The sequence below is a fragment of the Trachemys scripta genome, chromosome 3 (genome assembly GCF_013100865.1).
Source record: "Trachemys scripta elegans isolate TJP31775 chromosome 3, CAS_Tse_1.0, whole genome shotgun sequence".
Taxonomy (NCBI): Eukaryota; Metazoa; Chordata; order Testudines; family Emydidae; genus Trachemys; species Trachemys scripta.
This window is the reverse complement of record NC_048300.1, coordinates 4311753-4331354: the sequence shown is the minus strand read 5'-3', so window position 1 is coordinate 4331354 and position 19602 is coordinate 4311753. Positions and strand designations below refer to the sequence as shown.

The window sequence follows — 19602 nt, the reverse complement described above, 5'->3', positions numbered from 1 at the left end:
GAAGGAAGCTCTGCTGCTTGGTAACGGAGGGCAGATCTGCACCACTGGAGTGTTTAAGTGAAGACTCTCCTACGCTCCCGTCAGTGCAATCCACCTCCCCGAGAGGCGGTAGCTGCCCCACTGACATAGCGCTGTCTACACGGGGGTTAGGTCAGTATAAAGTCGCTCAGGGGGTGGACATAGGTCTGTAGTGTAGACCTGGCCTTAGTCACTGCCAGCAAGAACTGTCCTTGGGGAAATGGAGGCAGGATGAGCCAAAAAATCCTTCCAAGGCAGAGGGGCAGACAGGAAACCACCAGGGCTCTTCCAAGGAGTACACAGAAAATCCATGTCCCTGAGCCACTCGCTAACAAGAGGCTCAGAAATGTTTTTAGCATCAAGTTTTAGCTTATCAAATAGGATACAACGGCAAGCGGGAAATGAAGGTTCTGTGTAAGCTCCCAAACTCCACTGGGATTCTCCAAGGAGCACCAGGTAACACAGCGACATGGGCTTCAGAATCCAGAATGGTGCTCTAGGCTGCCCGGGGCAGCACCATAGATGGGCATGGGGCCTGGCTGTCCAGTACCCCCAGCAGACGAAAGACGACTGGGACTAAACCCAGGTCTCCCACAGCAGTGCAGTCCCAATGCCTTGTCCTCAGCATCTCACTCTGCTCACTGCTTTGCCTCATTCCTCCCAAGAAATTCTGCTGAGTTTGCTGGCCTTGGAAGCATTTGGAGATCAATTACGGGACTTCTCCCTCCCTAGAAGGCACCTTGAAACACATTCAGGCCTCTGAGTTCTACATTCTGCTGGGCAACCTCGAGATGAGCAAGTCAGGCCCTCAGCAGCCAGTCAGATTCTCAGAGTACTGAGCCCACATACTAGAAACAGTACCCAGCCCCAACTCCTCCCCAGCCACCCGGAAGAGAACAGGGTCCCCGAGAAGATCCTGCTGCCTGGGGGAACCCAGCTCCAATCTTTTCCCCTTCCCAGAGAGCTCCAGGATCCCCCCAGTACAGCTGGGCCTGGCCCAGCCTTTCTCTGGGGCTCCTGCCCAGGAGATCTCACCTGCGTCGTGTGAAGCCAGGGCCCTCAGCATCTTGCCGGCGCTGCGACGGATTTGCTTCTCCTCATTACACAGCATCTTCATCAGCAGGTCCAGGGCCCCGGTCTCCTTGAAGACGCCCGTCAGCGAGCCAATGCTGGCGTAGGCGCTCAGCACGTGGATGGTGTTGAGGATGGAGGACTCCGGGCCCGTGGGCCCGGCCATCTGCCGGCTAGCCCGCTGCACCAGGTTCCTGACGTCAGCCTTCATCTCCAGCAGCGAGGCCTCGTCCAGCGTGACGTCCGGAGGGAACGTGCTGGGCGCCTTCTCCTCCTTCACCCGCTGCCCCTCGGGCTTCCTCTTGCCCAGCAGCGTCGGGCAGTTGGCATACACCTCCTCTGCCGACATCCACATCAGGATGTTCTCCGCTTTGCTCTCCGCCGAAGAGGCATTGGTGCTGCTCCCTGGGCCCTCCTCCAAGCTGAGGATGCTCCAGCGAATCAGGTACTCGGTGTGGCCATCGTGGCCCCGGCGCTGCCGGATCAGCTCCTCGGGGTGGGCCTGCAGCGTGGGCCCCAGGTGCACGAGCAGGTTTCCATTCCTCCTCTCGCCCACCATGACGGGGAATGTCTGGGCAGAGAGAGAGAGGCAGGAGCAGGTTATGATCCACCTAGGAACCCCGGTCCAGAGCTCGGGGAGAGAGCTCTCTAGGGAAGAACCTCTGGGACCCAGCTGGTAGGAGAGGGGACTAGAGATGGAGAGTTCTGCATGTTCTCCCCCCAGCCCTGCCACCGACCGGCTATGTCACCTTAAGCAAGTCACCACCTCTGTTTTCCCTCCCACACTTGATCTGACTTGTGTGTTTGGACTGTAAGTTCTTCAGGGCAGAGACAGCCACTCCCTGTGTTTGTACAGCAAATAGCTCAACATTCGCCATCATTCCCCAAGGGGAAAAGTCATTAACAGAATTTCCTAGGTTCAATACACATACAGTAAATGAATCTCACTGAATAAATCAATTCCCACTGACCCAGTCATTCCCTAAACTGCATGCAAACTGTCTGAGTTTTCCTGGTACTGAACAGGAAGGTTCACCAGAGCCAGACCTCACACCGAGGCAAGTACCATGGACATGATACCTTGGCACATGCGGACCAAGAAACTCAATTTGCTTTTCTATTGCCATTTCTGCATCTCAAGCGCCTCTCTGGCTTGCAGCCTTATTTATGGCTGGGGGCCAGCGGCCAGCCTGTGAGAGGAAACTTCCTATCAGTATGAACAGATAGGACATGCGCTGTGCGTAGCACTGTTCTCAAAGATCCTGGGGACCAGACTGCATGTAAAGCACCAATCTCTGTACTATTCATGATGCTGGGTTACATTCATTAACACGGAGAGAGTGACTAATGGAGTCCATGTGGCAGACAGTGGGGAGGAATGAATAGATGCTGCCTGAGTCATTTACCCACATGGCCAAGGGAGCTGGTAATAAGGAGAAACATTGGGCACCTTAGCTGGACCTGGATCAGGTCTCTGAGTCATTGTCTACAAGCAGACATCACACAAGGAAACAATCATCCTTCCTACAACTCGAGGGAGGCCTCTGCATGCAAAGGAGGGCTATACTGAGATGCAGAGGGAGGGCACATCCAGACCTAAATCCTGTAGCATGGTCCCTGGATTCCACAGCACCCTGGTACAGCAGAGCTGGGATTCTGTGGGTGCTTCCTCTGAATTAAACAGTGGATGCCATTATGTAGTCTATACATATATTGTAGTAGCCAGGGCCAGGATCCCCTTGTGCCACATACTGTATAAATACAGAACAAAAAGAAGGTGCTAGCCCCAAACAGCTTACATAGACTAGAAACCGAATGAAACAGGGAAAGAAATAACACACAACAGCTCCCACGTCATTTACTCTGATCTTACATTGCACTCCCTTCACTGGCCTCATATTTTCAGCGTTCATAATGTGCCACCGAGTTTTGTGATCACAAAAGCTGTCAGGTGAAGCGGGAGGTTTTGGCAACTGGGTAGGAAACAGCTGGGGCTTTAGGCACCTCGACAGGCATTTTAGGATTGTGTGGTAAGTTCAATAGCTGAGTGGTTTTACTAAAGTTCTCAGCAGCGAAATAGTAAATACACCTCTACCCTGATATAACGCCGTCCTCGGGAGCCCAAAAATCTTACCACGTTATAGGTGAAACCGCGTTATATCGAACTTGCTTTGATCCGCCGGAGTGTGCAGCACCGCCCCCCCCGGAGCGCTGCTTTACCGCGTTATAGCCGAATTCGCGTTATATCGGGGTAGAGGTGTACCATGAGGGTTCAGAGTAATGTCACAGTGAGATGAATGGGGCAACTCCTCAGGCGGTCTATGGACTCAAACCACTGCACTGGTTACACGCAGTTCACATTTGCAAGGAAGTCTTCACAAACACATGGTGATTCTTATTTTAATGAACGCTCAGGTGCGGACTCTGCAGCTGGGACTAGCACAACTCCACGCTGCTGCAGCATTCAGGAAGCACGCCGGCCTCACCCCTCTTCCGAGCGCCCGCGGCTCGCTGGACTCTCCAACCAATTTGATACCTTCCCCTCCAAGCCCACTACCAATTCGCTCCCACCCCCTGCTTTAGCCACCTGTCCCTATTACCAGGCACCTGGGGGGAGGGATAGCTCAGTGGTTTGAGCATTGGCCTGCTAAACCCAGGGGTGTGAGTTCAATCCTTGAGGGGGCCGTTTGGGGATTTAGTTGGGGATTGGTCCTGCTTTGAGCAGAGGGTTGGATTAGATACCTCCTGAGGTCCCTTCTAACCCTGCTATTCTATGACTATGACCTCCCCGCTCCTGAAGGACCCAGCCTGCCCCCGAGCTGGGGATCTGGGCCGGGAGCTGCAGCCTGTCAGGGTGTCTCTGTGTGGGGACACGGGCTAGAATGGCTGTTGCACAATGATCCTGCCACGGCTCTTAGCGTCACCCCCGGCAGTGCCGGCCCCAGCCCAGCTCCCTCCGGCCAGGAGCTCCCTTCCCGCGGGGCGGTCACAGACACACCTCGGGCCGGCCCCGGGCCCCGTTCCTCCTCCTCCCCCCGGCCCGGCCACTCGCCGCCGCTGCAGCGCCCCGGCTCCTCCGCCCCGCCCCGCCCCGCCCCGAGTCCTGCTGGGCCCTGCGGGGGCTCCGTGCGCCCGGCGCGACCCCGCCCCCGGGCCGCAGCCCAGGCCCCTCCCGGCCCGGACACTCCGGAGCGCGCGGCCCCGCCCCCGGCACCCCGCCGCCGCCGTCCCGAGCCCGGCACCTGGCCAGTCAGCGCCGCGCTCCCGTCCTCGCCTCGGCCGCGCTCCGCTTCCGGGTACGGCGGCGCATGCGCGGCGCGAGCCTCGCTTACGGGTCGGGGGGGGCGGCCGAACGCCGGCGCGCATGCGCCGCAGAACTGAGGCGCTTGGGTAGTCGGGGCAGCTGCTGGGGGGGGATGGGCTGGTCCCTCCTGCCTGCGGGGCGGGGCGGGGCGCGGCGCGGATGCCTGGAGCTGCAGAGAAACCCTCCCCCCAGCCCGCCCCACGCAGCCCCCCGGCATTTCCCGCGCAGCCCCCAGTCTGCCCCACGCAGCCCCCCGGCATTTCCCGCGCAGCCCCCCGGGGCATTTCCCGCGCCGCCCCCAATCCTCCCCACGCAGCCCCCCAGCCCGCCCCACACAGCCCCCCCGGCATTTCCCTGCAGCCCCCAGTCCTCCCCACGCAGCCCCCCAGCCCGCCCCACGCAGCCCCCCGGCATTTCCCGCGCAGCCCCCAGTCTGCCCCACGCAGCCCCCCCCATTACCATAGTCATTCATTGTTGTAGCAGGGGCGCTGGAACAATTTGTACAGTGGGGGTGCTGAGAGCCATTGAACCAAACTGTAAACCCTGTCCATGAGGGAAACCAGTTCAAGCCAGGGGGTGCAGCAGCCGCCCCCCAGCACCCCTAGTTCCAGCACCTGTGCTTTGTAGTGTTTCAAAGAATCTGGGTCAGCTAGAAAGCTTGTCTCTCTCCCCAGCAGACGTTGGTCCAATCAAATATATTCCCTCACCCCACCACCTTTCTAATATCGCGGGACCGACCCGCCTACAACAGCACTGCATGCAAAGAATCCCTTATCAGTGTTCTGCACAGGGCTAGGAGTGCAGAAAGCCTCATAGCAAATCGCAGAGACACAGCTGCGATTCTGACTGCCTGAATGGGCCTGTCTTTTTTTGGTATGCCCCTGTAACTGCATTTCCCGCCTTTACATTGTTTACTTTTCAACTGTTTTTATTACTTTTAGCACGTCGTCATTGACCCGTGTTAACATCGTGCAGCTGGGTGGCATTGTGCTGTTTCATGTATAGTTTAATGGTCTGTAATCATTGAAATATTAATAGTTGCTGGGAACTTCAAGAGCCATGTTGAGACCTGGAACCCCCACGCACCTACACCGCATACAAGCCTTCCGCGGTCACCCCTACTGTAACATGTCCTGGCTGTATTGCAATATCGCAATCTAGTTTGTAATTGTCAATGGCTGCTCCTTGTGAACAAAAGAAAAACCGTTTATTCTGTGGGCTCACAGGAGTTAAAGATTGACTGTAACTAGGTGTTTTGAAATCCCACTAGATGCCTACATACATACCTTTCAAAAAAAACTGGCCTTAAGGGCACAAAGTTGTACTGTAAATTTTATTAAATACAGATACTCAACCCCAAGATAGACTGACAAGGACAAGCATTCAAAAATCATTAGTTATTCACCCCAAAGTCATTACATGACAAACATTGGGTTTTTTTAATTTGCTCTGTTAGTTTCTGAGCCTTTAGGGTATACTAGCTTCAGCCCTCCCAAAGAATCCTATACCTAAAATGCTTGTACATTCCTGTAACATTCAATTTGACCTTTCAGTATCATGTGATTTTCCCCCTCTCCTACCCCCTTTTGTAATTGAAAATGTATTCAAAATCCTTATTTCTGTAAGTTATCCCCCATCCTGCAAACACTGAAGAATACAGTTCACGCTCCAACGGGCCTGGATGGGGGCTGAGCTGAGCTCCCTGGGGCCCCTGATTCAGGGGAGTGTAACACAACCGTAAATAGGGAACGGGTGGAAAGTTGTTGAACAACAGCTTCTGAAAGTGTCATGCTGTTCCAGGGGCACTTGGGAGACCTTGCTCTTCAGAGAGGCTATTGACGAGATCTGACACAGGTTAATGGCCTATTCTCCACTTCCAATCCTCTACCTGGGCCCTGGCCTGTCCAGCTCTGTCCCCTCCGTTTCCCCATCCTGAAAAAACTACCCTTAACCTTGCTTCTCTCTCCACCTACCCCACTGTCTCCCTGCACTCTCTGGCCTCACAGAGGACTGGCCATTCCCTTCCTCCTCTCTATTTACACTTGGACCCAGCCAATGCGGTCTCCACCGGAACTGCTCTCCCTGAAATCTCCAGAGACGTGTCCAAATCTCAGAGCCTGCAATTTGTCCTCATCCTCCTTGACTTCTCCACTACCCTTGATTGCTCTCTATGATTCTATCTACCCCTTGATTTTCACACCCTCTTTCCTGGTTTTCGTCTTACCTCTGTGACCAGTCCTTGTGTCTCTCTTGTTCACTCCTCTTCTATGGGTTCCTCAGGGCTCTAAATAGCATCCATCCCATCTAGCTACCCAGTGAGATGTCTTGCATTCCTCACTGTAGCGTGCAAGCCCATCCAAACAGCAATCTTTTCCTAATGAACAAAATAATTCTACACACCCAGTTAGAAACAGACCTAAACATCTAGCGCATGTACATAATATAACCTTAACTTTCACAGACGAGCTCTGAGTCTTTACATGAAAGTAGCCATTGTTAGCATTGTGACTCTAGTTGTATCTGTTAGCATGCTGAGAAAATGTGTGTGTAATCACTGTGCCCCAAGCCCTGCTCAGGAATTCGTTTTAGTTCTCCACCCAGAGAACGGCAGGGTGCCGTGGTAGTGATTGCTATATTAGTTACCTTATGCTTTTCCGTTACAATTCTACAGACTGTTTTTTGAGACCTCTAGTTCCTCCATGATATGCAGCAGGACTCCATAGTTCAGCAAGAGGGATGTACTGGGGTCAGGGAAATGCCTTTTGCTGGCCCCATGTCAATCTGTTCAGATCTGGCAATTAGGAGCAGTTGGAAATTGTCATTTCCCATCTGCAATTTGCTGACTGCAGCCTGCTGTCAATAACCCTGAACATTCAATGAGTACTGCACAAGCACCACCCCACCCGACTCTCTTCCAGCCAGGACACGGACAAAATGGCTCCTCAGCCACTTAGCTAGCCGTGGGGGTCAGGGAAGATGCACCAGATAGGGGACTATGATTTCACAGCTGTCTTCTGACCGCATTGATAATTATTTATTCAGGAACTTTCCTACTGAGTGGTCTTGGCCTAGCGTAAACCTGAGGTCACATCCGTGGCTCGTATCCCTCACACCTGGCCACGCTGGGAACAGAACCCAGGTGTTTAATATGGGAGACTCAACCACTTAGCTGTGGCAGCTTCTTTCTGAAAGGCAGTGTGGCTACAGATTCAGCTATGCTGTCTTTATTCCTGTTTCAGTGTTCTACACACTCCCATGACTGGGCCACAGAGCACAAGAGCCTACACCCACCGGCAGCTACAACAGTGGGAGAGATAGCTCAGTGGTTTGAGTATTAGCCTGATAAACCCAGGGTTGGGAGTTCAGTCCTTGAGGGGGCCACTTAGGGATCTGGGGCAAAATCAGTACTTGGTCCTGCTAGTGAAGGCAGGGGGCTGGACTTGGTGACCTTTCAAGGTCCCTTCCAGTTCTAGGAGATGGGAGATCTCCATTAATTAGAAAAAATAAAACTGATCTTTCAACTCACGTGGGCAGGGTCTGTGCTGCCATACTGAAGGGGTTGGGTTTAATCAGGACCATGGTGGAGTGAGGGCATTAGAGTTTCTTTTAAAAGACCCTTGGAAATTATATACAAAAGACTCCTCTGTTCAGAATGTAGAGCAAAAGTCAGGAAATGCCAAATTTACAACTCTGCCCTATAGTGACTTCATGGCAGGAAAAAACCTAGTGTCTCTCTAAAAATCAGTTTAGTCTAAGACAGTGGTTCTCAAACTGGGGGTCAGGACCCCTCAGGGGGCTGCAAGATTACTACATGGGGGGGGGTTGCGAGCTGTCACCCTCCACCCCAAACCCCTCTTTGCCTCCAGCATTTATAATATGTTATAAAATAAAAACACTTTTTATATATTTAAGGGGGGGGGTCACACTCAGAGGCTTGCTGTGTGAAAGGGGGCAAGAGTACAAAAGTTTGAGAACCACTGGTCTAAGCTGTCACCTCCGTCACTAAAAAGCTTAGTCACAATGAGAGTTATGGAAGGGCCTGACTTGGGGGCAGAGTCAAGGTTGTTTGGGTGCCTCCATGGTGCTTTCCCAGAGCATTACAAGTTTGGATTTCATTCAACTGCAGCCTCATGTCTGAATTTCCTGGGTGCGTGGCACTTGGGTTAGTAAGAATTACAGCCTCCTGGTACGTTTTTTTTAAACTCTCAAGTTACTAATACTCCCAGCCTTCACTCCATTTCAAGGAGGCTGTGGGTCTTGGAACTTCCTTGCTTTGTTAATTATTAAAAATTCCCCACAAGCCTTCCCCAAGACACCCCAACACATGCTCCCAAGGACATTGCCAATGATTTGAAGATCTGCTCTATCAACACTAAACCTTTCTCCCAAATGTTCACTTGTCAGGTCAGGTGCAGCGGAGCCGGTGGGAGAGGCTGGCGTTGAATCTGCAGTTGTCTGATTGGCTTTCAGAAGGCTGCGTTAGCAAGTCAGTCTTTGCCATCTGGCCTGGGCACCCAGTTTGTTTCTTTAACTTATAATCAAGCCATTTCTGCTCGTGTGAAATCATTTACAACTAGGAGTGACATACACCAGGCATGTCTCAGCCCCTCCGGCCCTCCCGAGTTGGTCTCCTTAAGCACCCAGTGCCTAGAAGCAGACTCACGACCACCCAATCTGTGCACAAATGATACATTTATTGAAAGAGTATTTTTTAATACAAAAGAAAGCTCTGTACATAGTACTGTGATTACGTCCACATCCTTCCAGAAAGCCCTGGAAACGTTTTAAAAAAAACAAAACAAAAAACCACAACCACCACACACACGGACGCACGCACACACACAACCAAGCACACGCTCGCACACACACACAAACCCAAAACAATCAATAAAAGGAACTAAAAAGGTCACCACACAATAAATGCCATTTCATCCCTGATACACAAGTGTTCTGACAAGTCCGCACTTTAAATAAAATGCAGCATTAGCGTTTAACCTGCATTTCCTTTGGAGGGGAGCGGGAGCACTTCCTGACGCTGCACAGGGGCTTTAATCAACTCATTCCAGCTCTGGCCAGGGGGTCAGTTTCACAGCGTCAGCCCGAGAAAAGCAGGGGGGAAAGGCCAGACAACAGCTCCAGACCCCCCCCTGCCCTGAGCTGACTCCTGGTTAGCAACACGAGGGGGAAAGTGCTGCCCGGAAAAGTGGCTCTGTTCCACAGGGAGACCTGGGCATATCGTCCTGAGCCATGGCTGGGCTCTAACCCTCACCTCGCCTTACGCGGCCCCACAACGGGTCAGCTGCTGCTTGGAGCTGGGAGCTGCGCAGACAGAGGAGAGGAGAGCCTGGCTCGGAGGAGACTCCGGGGAGCTCCCTAGGGCTGAGGAACCACGTCCACGCTCCCAAGGGAACCCGCCCAGCTCCCCAGGGAACAGCACAAGAAGAGGGCTGGCGAGAGGCCGAACCCTCTCCTCAAAGCAGCAGAGGTGGGGAAAGCCATGTCTGTGTGCGTTACTGAGAGGGGTGTGAAGGGCAGAGAACAGCCCCGGGGGGACAGGAGAGCCAGCAGCCTGAAACGCCGGCATCTCGCCTGCCCACGGCCGGGCGCTGGCCTCTTGCCCAGCTCAGGAAGAATTAAGGCTTTGCAGGGACATTGGAAACTTCTCCCAACGTGGTCTCAAAACACACTGCTGGAGGCACTTGTTTCCCAGACTGACAGCAGCTTTAGGGAGTGGGGTGCCAGGGGCAGAGGCCCCATTAGGCCCTGTCCCCTTCTCAGCTCTGAGGGCGCCCTTCCAATTCCAGCCGACACCAGACAGGGCCCTGGAGCCTCGCGCCAGCCTCTCCCCCCTTCCCACCACACAGCAGGAGGGAGTAGAGGCCGGACTCCCTGCCTCCATCCCAGCAGGAGCCAGCCCCTCCCTGCTCTCCGGGGGCTGGTGGCTAGCCCGCCACGCAGGCCAACCCAGACTGGCCCAAGGGACGCAGGCACGCTCCGAACCGGCAGGAACGGCTGAGCTGCCCCAGTTCAATTCCTAGCACCCGTGGGCACGTCAGGGCGGGCAGCTTAAACGCTAATGCTGGAGGAACCATGTCCAAGGTTACAATACAAATTAAAAAGCAAGGCCCCTTCCTGTCCCTACCCCCCGCCCCCCACCGTGGTACAAACCCCATGAAAACTGTACAGGAGCCGGACTTTAATTCCTTTGAGAATTACATAAATACTGAGTTTAACACTTAGAAAAATAAAGTCTTTTTTTTTTTTTTTCAAGGCTTCTCGTCTTTAATTTAAAAAAGTTACAGTAGCTGCTTCGTTCCCTAAGGAGTCAGCAGCCTCCTCTCTCCCCAAAGAGCCGCTCACTGCACCCTACGTTCTCCTCTCCCCAGCAGGACAGGACGCTCCTTCCGAGCGGAGCCGTCCACACGACCAAAGCGCCTCCCGAGGTCAGCACTGTCCCTCGGGGGTGCCCCACCGCCCCTCCCAGGTGCCTGAAGGAATCCGCGCCGCCCCCCTTTCGCCTCCTGGGCCAGGCTGTGCGGCAGCTCCGGGGCCCTGTCATTTTTCCCTTGAACGTTTCAGTTGGTTCCTCCACCTCACGTTGAAATGGTGCTTTGGAAAGCACTAACCAAGGCAGGAACTGTGCCCGGATGCAGACAGCGCCCCTGGCAGGAGCCAGGCAGCACTGCGATGCACAGAGAGCAATCCTGCCGCCACATACCTGGGTCTTCCCAGCCCCGGCACCTGAACGAGAGCACAGGGTGGCCCCTGGAGTGTCCCATGGAGATGATTTATGTCCATGGGCTGCAGGGCTCTCTGAGAAGCGCAGGGACCCACGCCCAGGTTACCTTGCTCCCCGGCAGCTCGCTAGTGTCCAGGGGGCACAAAAGCAACTGCTTTGGCCAGGCGGAATAAGAGACATTTATCATGGGAAATGCAAACCACCATTTACTTCCAGCTCGGCTCCTCTCAGCATCAACCCCACGCAGCGCCCCCTGGCCCCGCTCCTCATGGATGGTGCTGGGACAGCATCACAGCTCTCCAGGGACACCCGCCAGCCCAAGGAGGCATTGCACGGGGCCGGTGGGGCTGTAGGGACTGCGCCAGGAGCTCACTTTGCTGTGTCCCAGCAGTGCCAGGGCTACAGGCGAGGGCAGCATCTCGCCCACGGTGCTGCACTATCGCTGCTGGGGGGCTGCTTTCTGCCACAGGGCCTGGCACCTGTGCTGCCACCTGGGCAGGAGCAGGTCCTGTCCAGCCCACCCTGCCAGCAGGAGAGCAGCTGGGGAGGAGCTGATGCCCTGGCAGGGGAGCAGATTCAGCCTGGGATGCCCCCCAGAGCAGCTTGCCGGCTGCAGGAGGGAGCCATACTGAAGGCACGCTGCCTGGACCCGCTCTACCCCTCCCTGGCACATGGGCAGAGGGGTGAGAACTGGACCTGGGAAGAGAGCTCCTTCGGTGGGGGCTGTTCCTGTCGCTTTACTGGGCCTGTGCCCTGCTCGGGGCGAATACTCCTGGCAAACAGCAGCTGGAGCCGCCGGGCTGTTTACGGACCTGGCGGGGGAGCCCTGCCCTCCAGGGCTGAGTTTCTTTGGCTGCCGTGAGAAAAACCCAGGAAACGCAGCGTCCCAACGCAGCCCAGCCCTGGCTCAGCTCCACCCCGCGCCCCGTGTGTGCGTGCGTGTGTGTGAAGGAAACGTGAAAAGGCAACAATAAATAAGTGATGCAGTCCGTACGAGAGGGAATCGCTGCCGATCCCGGCGCCGGCGAGACGCTCCGCAGCCCACGGGCCAGGGACGGCACCCGGCTGGCAGCAGCTGCCGCAGTTCCCGGGCCGGGGCACCACAGGGCCTCTCAGTCACTCTTGGCGCCGTGGGACGTGTCCAAGTTCACCACCTGCAGCTCTGTCAAGTTGCTGCTGCTGCCGGACTGCTGGCCAATGACAGCCATCTGGAGAGAGAAGGGAGGAGAGAGCACCGGGGAGCATCATGCGGCCACCCCAGGGTGTAGCCAGGGACCTGGAGTACGGGCCCACCTGGAGAGCCACCCATTGCACGGGGGGCCAATGCCAGGCCTCCCCATCCACAGAGCAATGCTTCAGGGCTCGGAGGGTGCGCTGTTAACAGCGGGGAGAAGGAGCAGCTCACCCACCCATGCTGCCAACAGCGGCCCAGGCTCTGGTCCTGTCCCATCTGTGGCCCAGCATCTAGACTGCTGCCGTCTCCCCTACAGGCTGGGAGCGCCGCAGACCAGAGGCTGACTGCGTTCAGAGCACCTCCCTTCCCAGGGTCAGAGCTCACTGGGCACAGTGTCTGGGACAACCCCCGTTACCAGTGACCCCTGGGGATCTCTGCGGCCAGGGGGAGGGGCAACGGCCTGCACACATCCGCAGGGCTGCTGTGGGGGAGAGGCCGGATGGGTGGCGTGGGCGAGGTACCCACCAAACTGCTCTGTGCCTACCTGGTGAAGCTGGACGGCTGAGACCGGAATCTGAACAGTGCCCGATGGGGCCGTCAGGAACACCTGGGGGACCGCACCTGCCACACAGAGTCAGCGCTTAGATCCTCCGCCCCGGGACGCCGCCGCGGCAGGCCGGGCCCCAGGGAACATGCCCCGGGGAACACCGCGGCGGAGCAGGCCGGGCCCCGGGGAACACCGCGGCGGAGCGGGGCCATGTTAAACACCTGCCATCGAGCCTTTGAAAGGTGGTTCGGCCATGCGCATTGGCTGCGTCACCCTGCTCCGCACCAGACCAGACCAAGCAGCCACAATGCGCAGCGCCAGCTCACCAGGGCTTACTGCTGCTCTCCATCGCCAAGGCAGCACAAAGGAGCCAGTGTCCATCCCAAGTCACCTGTGCTCCCCGAAACGGTCTTCCCCTCCTGTTTCTCACCTCCCCCCACGTACACCCCCAAATCCCCCATCCCTTCCTGTTCCCCATGTCAACTGCGCACCCTCCCTAAATCCCCTTCCCACCCCCAAATGCACTCCCCAATCCCCCTTCCTTCTGCCCCCACCCCCAAAATGCCCCTCCTGTCCCATTGCACGCATCCCCCAAGTACTCCCCAAATCCTGCTCCCCCATGTTCCCACCCACACCTCCCGTCCCTGGCGAGCAGGTCTGGGGCAATGGGTCGGTTTTGACGTCATCTCTTAGGGCCGAGGGTCAGTTTTTGCTGGTGCTCCGCTTGCCTGAATGCTTCACCCAGCCCCACTCAACAGCTGCCCTCTTTCAAAATGGCTGCTCTCCCCCACCCTTCTCAATGGCCCTGGGGTGACAGACTGCTCTTGGCACATCCAGCCCCCACTGCTGGGGAGGAGGGCGACCCCCCTGCTGCCAGCAGGCAGAGAGGATCATCCAGAGATGGTTGGGGGCGGGGGCCGGATGCACTGGGGGGACAGGGGGGACCATGCACAAGGGAAGTCTGGCGCACCATGGGGAGCAGCCCTCTTACCCTGATCCTGGACCTGTCCGTGGGAGACCTGCATTGCCGAGGATGCCTGGGAGAAGGCATTGAGGACGGTCAGCCCCCCGTCTGTCAGGCCTGAGGTGGGCGCATACATCACGGCGTGAGGGCTGGGGTACATCATGTGGCCTCCCACTGTGGTTGGCACAGATGAAGTCATGATCGTCGCTGGCAGTGTCACTGGCAGGAAAACAGAGCAAGTGCTAGTCAGAGGAGCGGGAGGGGCTTCCCCAGGAAGAGCACGACCTGCAGCCCCCCTGCACTGCCCCTCCACAGCGCTCCTTAGGCAGGACAAGCACTGCACCCCCAGAGCCTCCGCTGGCCCCACGTCCCCTGCCCTGCATCCCTGGAGTAGCCGGCCCATGAGGATTCATGCCCAGCTGGGATTTGCTTGCATTAGATTTTGGGGATTTCTAAGAGACTTCACAAGCTGCTCCTGCTGTCGCCCCGGAGCAGAGGGCAGGTTGGCTGGGTGCATCAGCCGGGCGTTCCCAGGCTGGGATTTCTTCTATGTGGGACCTTAGCTCAGCGTTTGCAGGTTTGGGGATCCTGGATTCCAGGGCCAGGAGGGCCCATTGGGATCACCTCGTCTGACCCCCTGGAGAGCACAGGCCAGACACCGGCCCCCAATCATTCCCGGAGCAGAGCTTTTAGCAAAACAGCCAAACTTGATTGAGGAATTGCCCGTGATGGGGAATCCAGCACGACCCTGGGTGAGTCGTTCGCCTCATTTCCAGTGTGAATGTGTCTGGCTTCAACTTCCAGCCATTGGATCACGTTAGACCTTTGTCTGCTAGACTGAAGAGCCCATTATTAAATGTTTGTTCCCCGTGAAGACTCTTGTAGATTGTCCTCAAATCACCCCTTAACCTTCTCTTTAAACTAAATAGATCGAGCTCCTTGAGTCTATCACTCTAGGGCAGGTTTTCTAACCCTTTCATCATCCTCGTGGCTCTTCTCTGAGCCCTCTCCAATTGATCAACATCCTTCTTGATCTGTGGGCACCAGAACCGGACACAGGATCCCAGCAGTGGTCACACCAGTGCCAGACAGAGATAAAACAACCTCTTTGCTCCTACGCAGGATCCCTGTTGATGTATCCCAGGCTCCCGTTGACGATTTTGGCCAGACCGTCACACAGGGAACTCATGTTCAGCTGATTACCCACCACAACCCCCGCATCTTTTTCAAGAGTCGCAGCTTCCCAGGATAGAGGCCCCTATCCTGTAAGCGTGGCTACATTCTTTGTTCCCAGAGATATGCATTTACAATTAGCCGTATTAAAACACAGTTTGCTTGCGCCCAGCTTACCAAACAATCCAGATCACTCTGAGTCAGAGACCTCTCTCTTCATTATTTACCCGTCCCCCAAGTTGTGTGTTATCTGCAGACTATCGGGGATGATTTTATGTTTTCTTCCAGGTCATGGATAAAAATGTTAAATAGTCTAGGGCCAAGAACCAATCCCTGTGGGGCCCATTGGAAACGCACCCGCTCGATGAGTCTCTGTTTACAGGTATTTTTGTGACCTATCAGTTGGCCAGTTTTTAAATCCATATCATGTGGGCCATGTTAATTTTATATCATTCTAGTTTTGTAATCAAAATGCCATGTGATACCAGGTCAAGCCCCTGACAGAAGTCAATGTATATTATGACAACATGACTACATTTATCAAACTTGAAATCTCATTAAAAAAAAAAAAAAAAAAAAAAGGTATCAAGTTAGTTTGACAGGATCCACCTTCCAAAACCCACGCTGATTTGCATTAATTACACTACCCTCCTTTAGTTCTTTATTAATCAAGTCCCGTATCAGAGGCTCCATTATAGGGTGACCAGACAGCAAATGTGAAAAATCTGGAGGGGGGGGGGGGGTAAATAGGAGCCTATATAAAAAAAAAACCCAAAAATCGGGACTGTCCCTATAAAAATCGGGACATCTGGTCAGCCTACTTCATTATCTTGCTTGGGATCGATGGCAGGCTGGCAGGCCTATAATTATCTGGGTCATCCCATTCACCTATTTAAAACTGGCACAATGCTAGCTTTCTTCCAGTCTTCTGGAAATTTCCCAGGGCTCCAAGACTTATTGGAAATCAACATTAATGGTCCAGCAAGCTTCTCTGAAAGCTCTTTTAAAACTCTTGAATGCGAGTTATCTGGACCTGGTGATTTCAAAATGTTTTGACTTTAGTAGTTTCTATTTAATACCTCCAGAGATACTAGTGAAATGGAAAGTATGTTATTCCTATATGATGAGACTAGATCATCTGTTTATTCCCCAAATACTGAACAGCAATATTTATTGAGAACTTCTGGCTTTTCTGTGTTATTTTTTTGATAACTGTACCATTTCCATTGTCAGGATTCTTTTTGTTCCTAATATATTTTAAAAACTCCTCTTTATTATCCTTATATCTGCTACAGATTTCTCTGTGTCCCTTTGCTTCCCTTACCCGTTTTCTACAATTCCTAATTTCTGATTTATAGAAATTTCTATCAACTTCCCCTTTCTTCCATTTCTTTTTCATATGAATAAAATTTAGTGATGTTGCACTCCATTTGTTTTATGGAAATATGCTTATGACTGTAAATATGATACAACTGGAATATGATTTATGCAAAAAGTCTCTTTGTAAGTTATCATTACAAAGGTTATAACCTACTGAATATATTCATCCTATTTGTATGCATGTATCATTCTTGTACCTGAAGCTAGAAAGATGAAGTACAACTCTGAGGTCCTATTGTAGTTATGCAAAATGTGGACCATTAATGGGGGTTTAGAATCTTGATGGCTCCCAGTGACTAGGACAATTGGTGGTAAATGGTTTATTTACCTCAAGCCTTCATATGTGTGGGTCAACCCAGGAAGCATGGAGACTAGGGGTCTTACAGTGACATGTGACCATGTCACATGATACTGGAATCCATCTTAATCCTTGTACTTTTCCACTGATAAGGCGGGGGTGGGGACAAACAGTCAAAAGATCCCCACCTTGGGCCAAAACCATTAAAGGGTGTGGAGCAGGACAAAAGGGGCTGCCAATCATGAGAAAGCCCCTGCTTATCACCTGAGATGTCTGCTGGAACGAACAAGGACTGTACCAGGGAAAGGATTGGGCACAGACTAGGAAGGTGTCTAGTCTGTGAAAGAAGTTTGTTGGAACATCTCTGAGGGTGAGATATTACCTGTAATCAGTTTCTTAATGCATTAGGCTTAGACTTGCGTGTTTTTACTTTAGTTTGCTTGGTGACTTACTTTGTTCTGTCTGTTATTACTTAAAACCACTTAAATTCTACTTTTTATACTTAATAAAATCACTTTTGTTTATTAATAAACCCAGAGTAAGTGTTTACTACATGGGGGAGCAAACAGCTGTGCATCTCTATCAGTGTTATAGACGGCGAACAATTTACCCTGTATAAGCTTTATACAGAGTAAAGCGGATTTATTTGGGGTTTGGATCCCATTGGAAACTGGATGTCTGGGTGCTGGAGAGGTAACCTGCGGAGCTGTTTTTAAAGTCTGCAGCTTTGGGGGCGTGGTTCAGACCCTGGGTCTGTGTTGCAACAGGCTGGCGTGTCTGGCTCAACAAGGCAGGGTTCTGGAGTCCCACGCTGGCAGGGAAAACGGGCTCAGAGGTAATTTCAGCACATCAGGTGACTGTCCCAAGGGGATCTCTCTGACCGAACCTGTCACAATATACTTTTTAACAGCTGCCTTCATTTCCATCCAAGTCAGATCAGTTTTTCAACCAGTCCGGCCCTCTTCTCCGATTGGGGGAAAAAATGGTTACTCGCCTTCTCGTAACTGTTGTTCTTCGAGATGTGTTGTTCATGTCCATTCCAATCAGATGTGTGCATGCCGTGTGCACAACAGCCGGAAGATTTTTCCCCTAGCAGCATCCGTCGCGTGGGTCTGGGCACCCCCTGTTGTCGTGCCTTCATGGCCCTGCCGACCTGCCACCCCTTCAGTTCCTTCTTGCTGGCTACGCCGACAGAGGAGTAAAAGGGTGGGTATTGGAATGGACATGAACACCACAGCTCAAAGAACAGTTACGAGAAGATGAGTAACCGCTTTTTCTTCAAGTCCTTGTTCATGTCAATTCCAACCAGGTGACTCCCGAGCCTAAATTCAGGAGGTGGGTCGGAGTCATTCACTGACTGGACCACTGCTTGTCCGAAGGCCGCATTGTCTCTGGCCTGCTGGGTAATTGCATAGTGTGTGGTGAAAGTGTGTAAGGAGGACCACATCGCTGCTCTGCAGCTTTCCTGGGTGGGAACCTGCGCCAGGAATGTTGCTGAGTAGATCCGAGCCCTGGTGGAGTGCGCAGTGATCGGAGGGGTGGGCCCCCCTGCCAGGCTGTAGCACTCCCAAATACAGGATATGATCCACGACGAGATATGTTGCAATGACACAGGCAGACCTTTCATTCTGTCCGCCACCTCCACGAATAACTGGACGGACTTTCGGAATGATTTCGTTCTGTCGCTGTAGAAGGCTAATGCCCTCGGGACATCCAGCGAGTGAAGCCTCTGCTCCCTGCCACTCGAGTGTGGCTTAGGGTAGAATACAGGCAGGAAGACGTCCTGGTTGATGTGAAACTGGGAGACAACCTTTGGGAGAAAAGCCGGGGGAGGCCTGAGCTGGACTTTGTCCTTATGGAACATAGCGTAGGGGGACTCATGTTAGGGCCCTGAGCTCAAACGCCTCCTGGCTGAGGTTATCGCTACCAGAAACGCCACCTTGTATGAGAGAGAGAGAGAGAGAGAGAGAGAGAAAGCGTGCGCGCGAGAGAGAGCGCACGTTGCCAAGGGCTCAAATGGCGACCCCATAAATCTGGATAGGGCCAGATTGAGGTCCCAAGCCAGGACAAGCTGTCAGACCTGCGGGTATAATCTGTCGAGCCCTTTAAGGAAAGGGCTGACCAACGGGTTGGCAAAGATCGAGCAGCCCTCTGCGCCTGGATGGAAGGCGGAGATGGCAGCCAAGTGAACCCCTATTGATGACATGGACGGCCCCTGCTGCTTGAGGTAGAGACGATAGTCCAGGATAAGTGGCACCAAGGCAAGCGTTGGGGACGGAAGGCGCTGCGCCAGACTGAAAATCTCTTCCACTTGGCAAGGTAGGCAGTTTTCGTGGAGGGTTTCCTGCTGCCAAGGAGAACTTGTCNTTACTACATGGGGGAGCAAACAGCTGTGCATCTCTATCAGTGTTATAGACGGCGAACAATTTACCCTGTATAAGCTTTATACAGAGTAAAGCGGATTTATTTGGGGTTTGGATCCCATTGGAAACTGGATGTCTGGGTGCTGGAGAGGTAACCTGCGGAGCTGTTTTTAAAGTCTGCAGCTTTGGGGGTGTGGTTCAGACCCTGGGTCTGTGTTGCAGCAGGCTGGCGTGTCTGGCTCAACAAGGCAGGGTTCTGGAGTCCCACGCTGGCAGGGAAAACGGGCTCAGAGGTAATTTCAGCACATCAGGTGACTGTCCCAAGGGGATCTCTCTGACCGAACCTGTCACAATATACTTTTTAACAGCTGCCTTCATTTCCATCCAAGTCAGATCAGTTTTTCAACCAGTCCGGCCCTCTTCTCCGATTGGGGGAAAAAATGGTTACTCGCCTTCTCGTAACTGTTGTTCTTCGAGATGTGTTGTTCATGTCCATTCCAATCAGATGTGTGCATGCCGCGTGCACAACAGCCGGAAGATTTTTCCCCTAGCAGCATCCGTCGCGTGGGTC

At 53.7% G+C, this 19602-nt stretch overlaps 2 protein-coding genes across 4 annotated transcripts in view; both read right to left on the bottom strand.

Moving 5' to 3' along the window:
• LOC117874151 (cullin-9-like) overlaps nucleotides 1–3714 on the bottom strand; it is a 66351-nt gene extending 62637 nt beyond the window's left edge. The window contains exons 1-2 of the mRNA XM_034764002.1: nucleotides 3353–3714; nucleotides 1054–1660 (exon numbers count right to left, since the gene is read on the bottom strand). Coding sequence (XP_034619893.1) covers nucleotides 1054–1660; nucleotides 3353–3355 — 610 coding nt within the window. The 5' untranslated portion in view covers nucleotides 3356–3714. The remainder of the gene's footprint in view (nucleotides 1–1053; nucleotides 1661–3352) is intronic.
• A 5352-nt stretch (nucleotides 3715–9066) lies between these two features.
• SRF (serum response factor) overlaps nucleotides 9067–19602 on the bottom strand; it is a 34697-nt gene continuing 24161 nt past the window's right edge. For 2 of the 3 annotated variants that reach the window (XM_034764005.1, XM_034764003.1), the window contains 3 exons: nucleotides 13845–14036; nucleotides 12851–12927; nucleotides 9067–12340 (listed from right to left, as the gene is read on the bottom strand). In XM_034764005.1, coding sequence (XP_034619896.1) covers nucleotides 12245–12340; nucleotides 12851–12927; nucleotides 13845–14036 — 365 coding nt within the window. In that variant the 3' untranslated portion in view covers nucleotides 9067–12244. The remainder of the gene's footprint in view (nucleotides 12341–12850; nucleotides 12928–13844; nucleotides 14037–19602) is intronic. The other variant, XM_034764004.1, reaches the window with a different exon arrangement.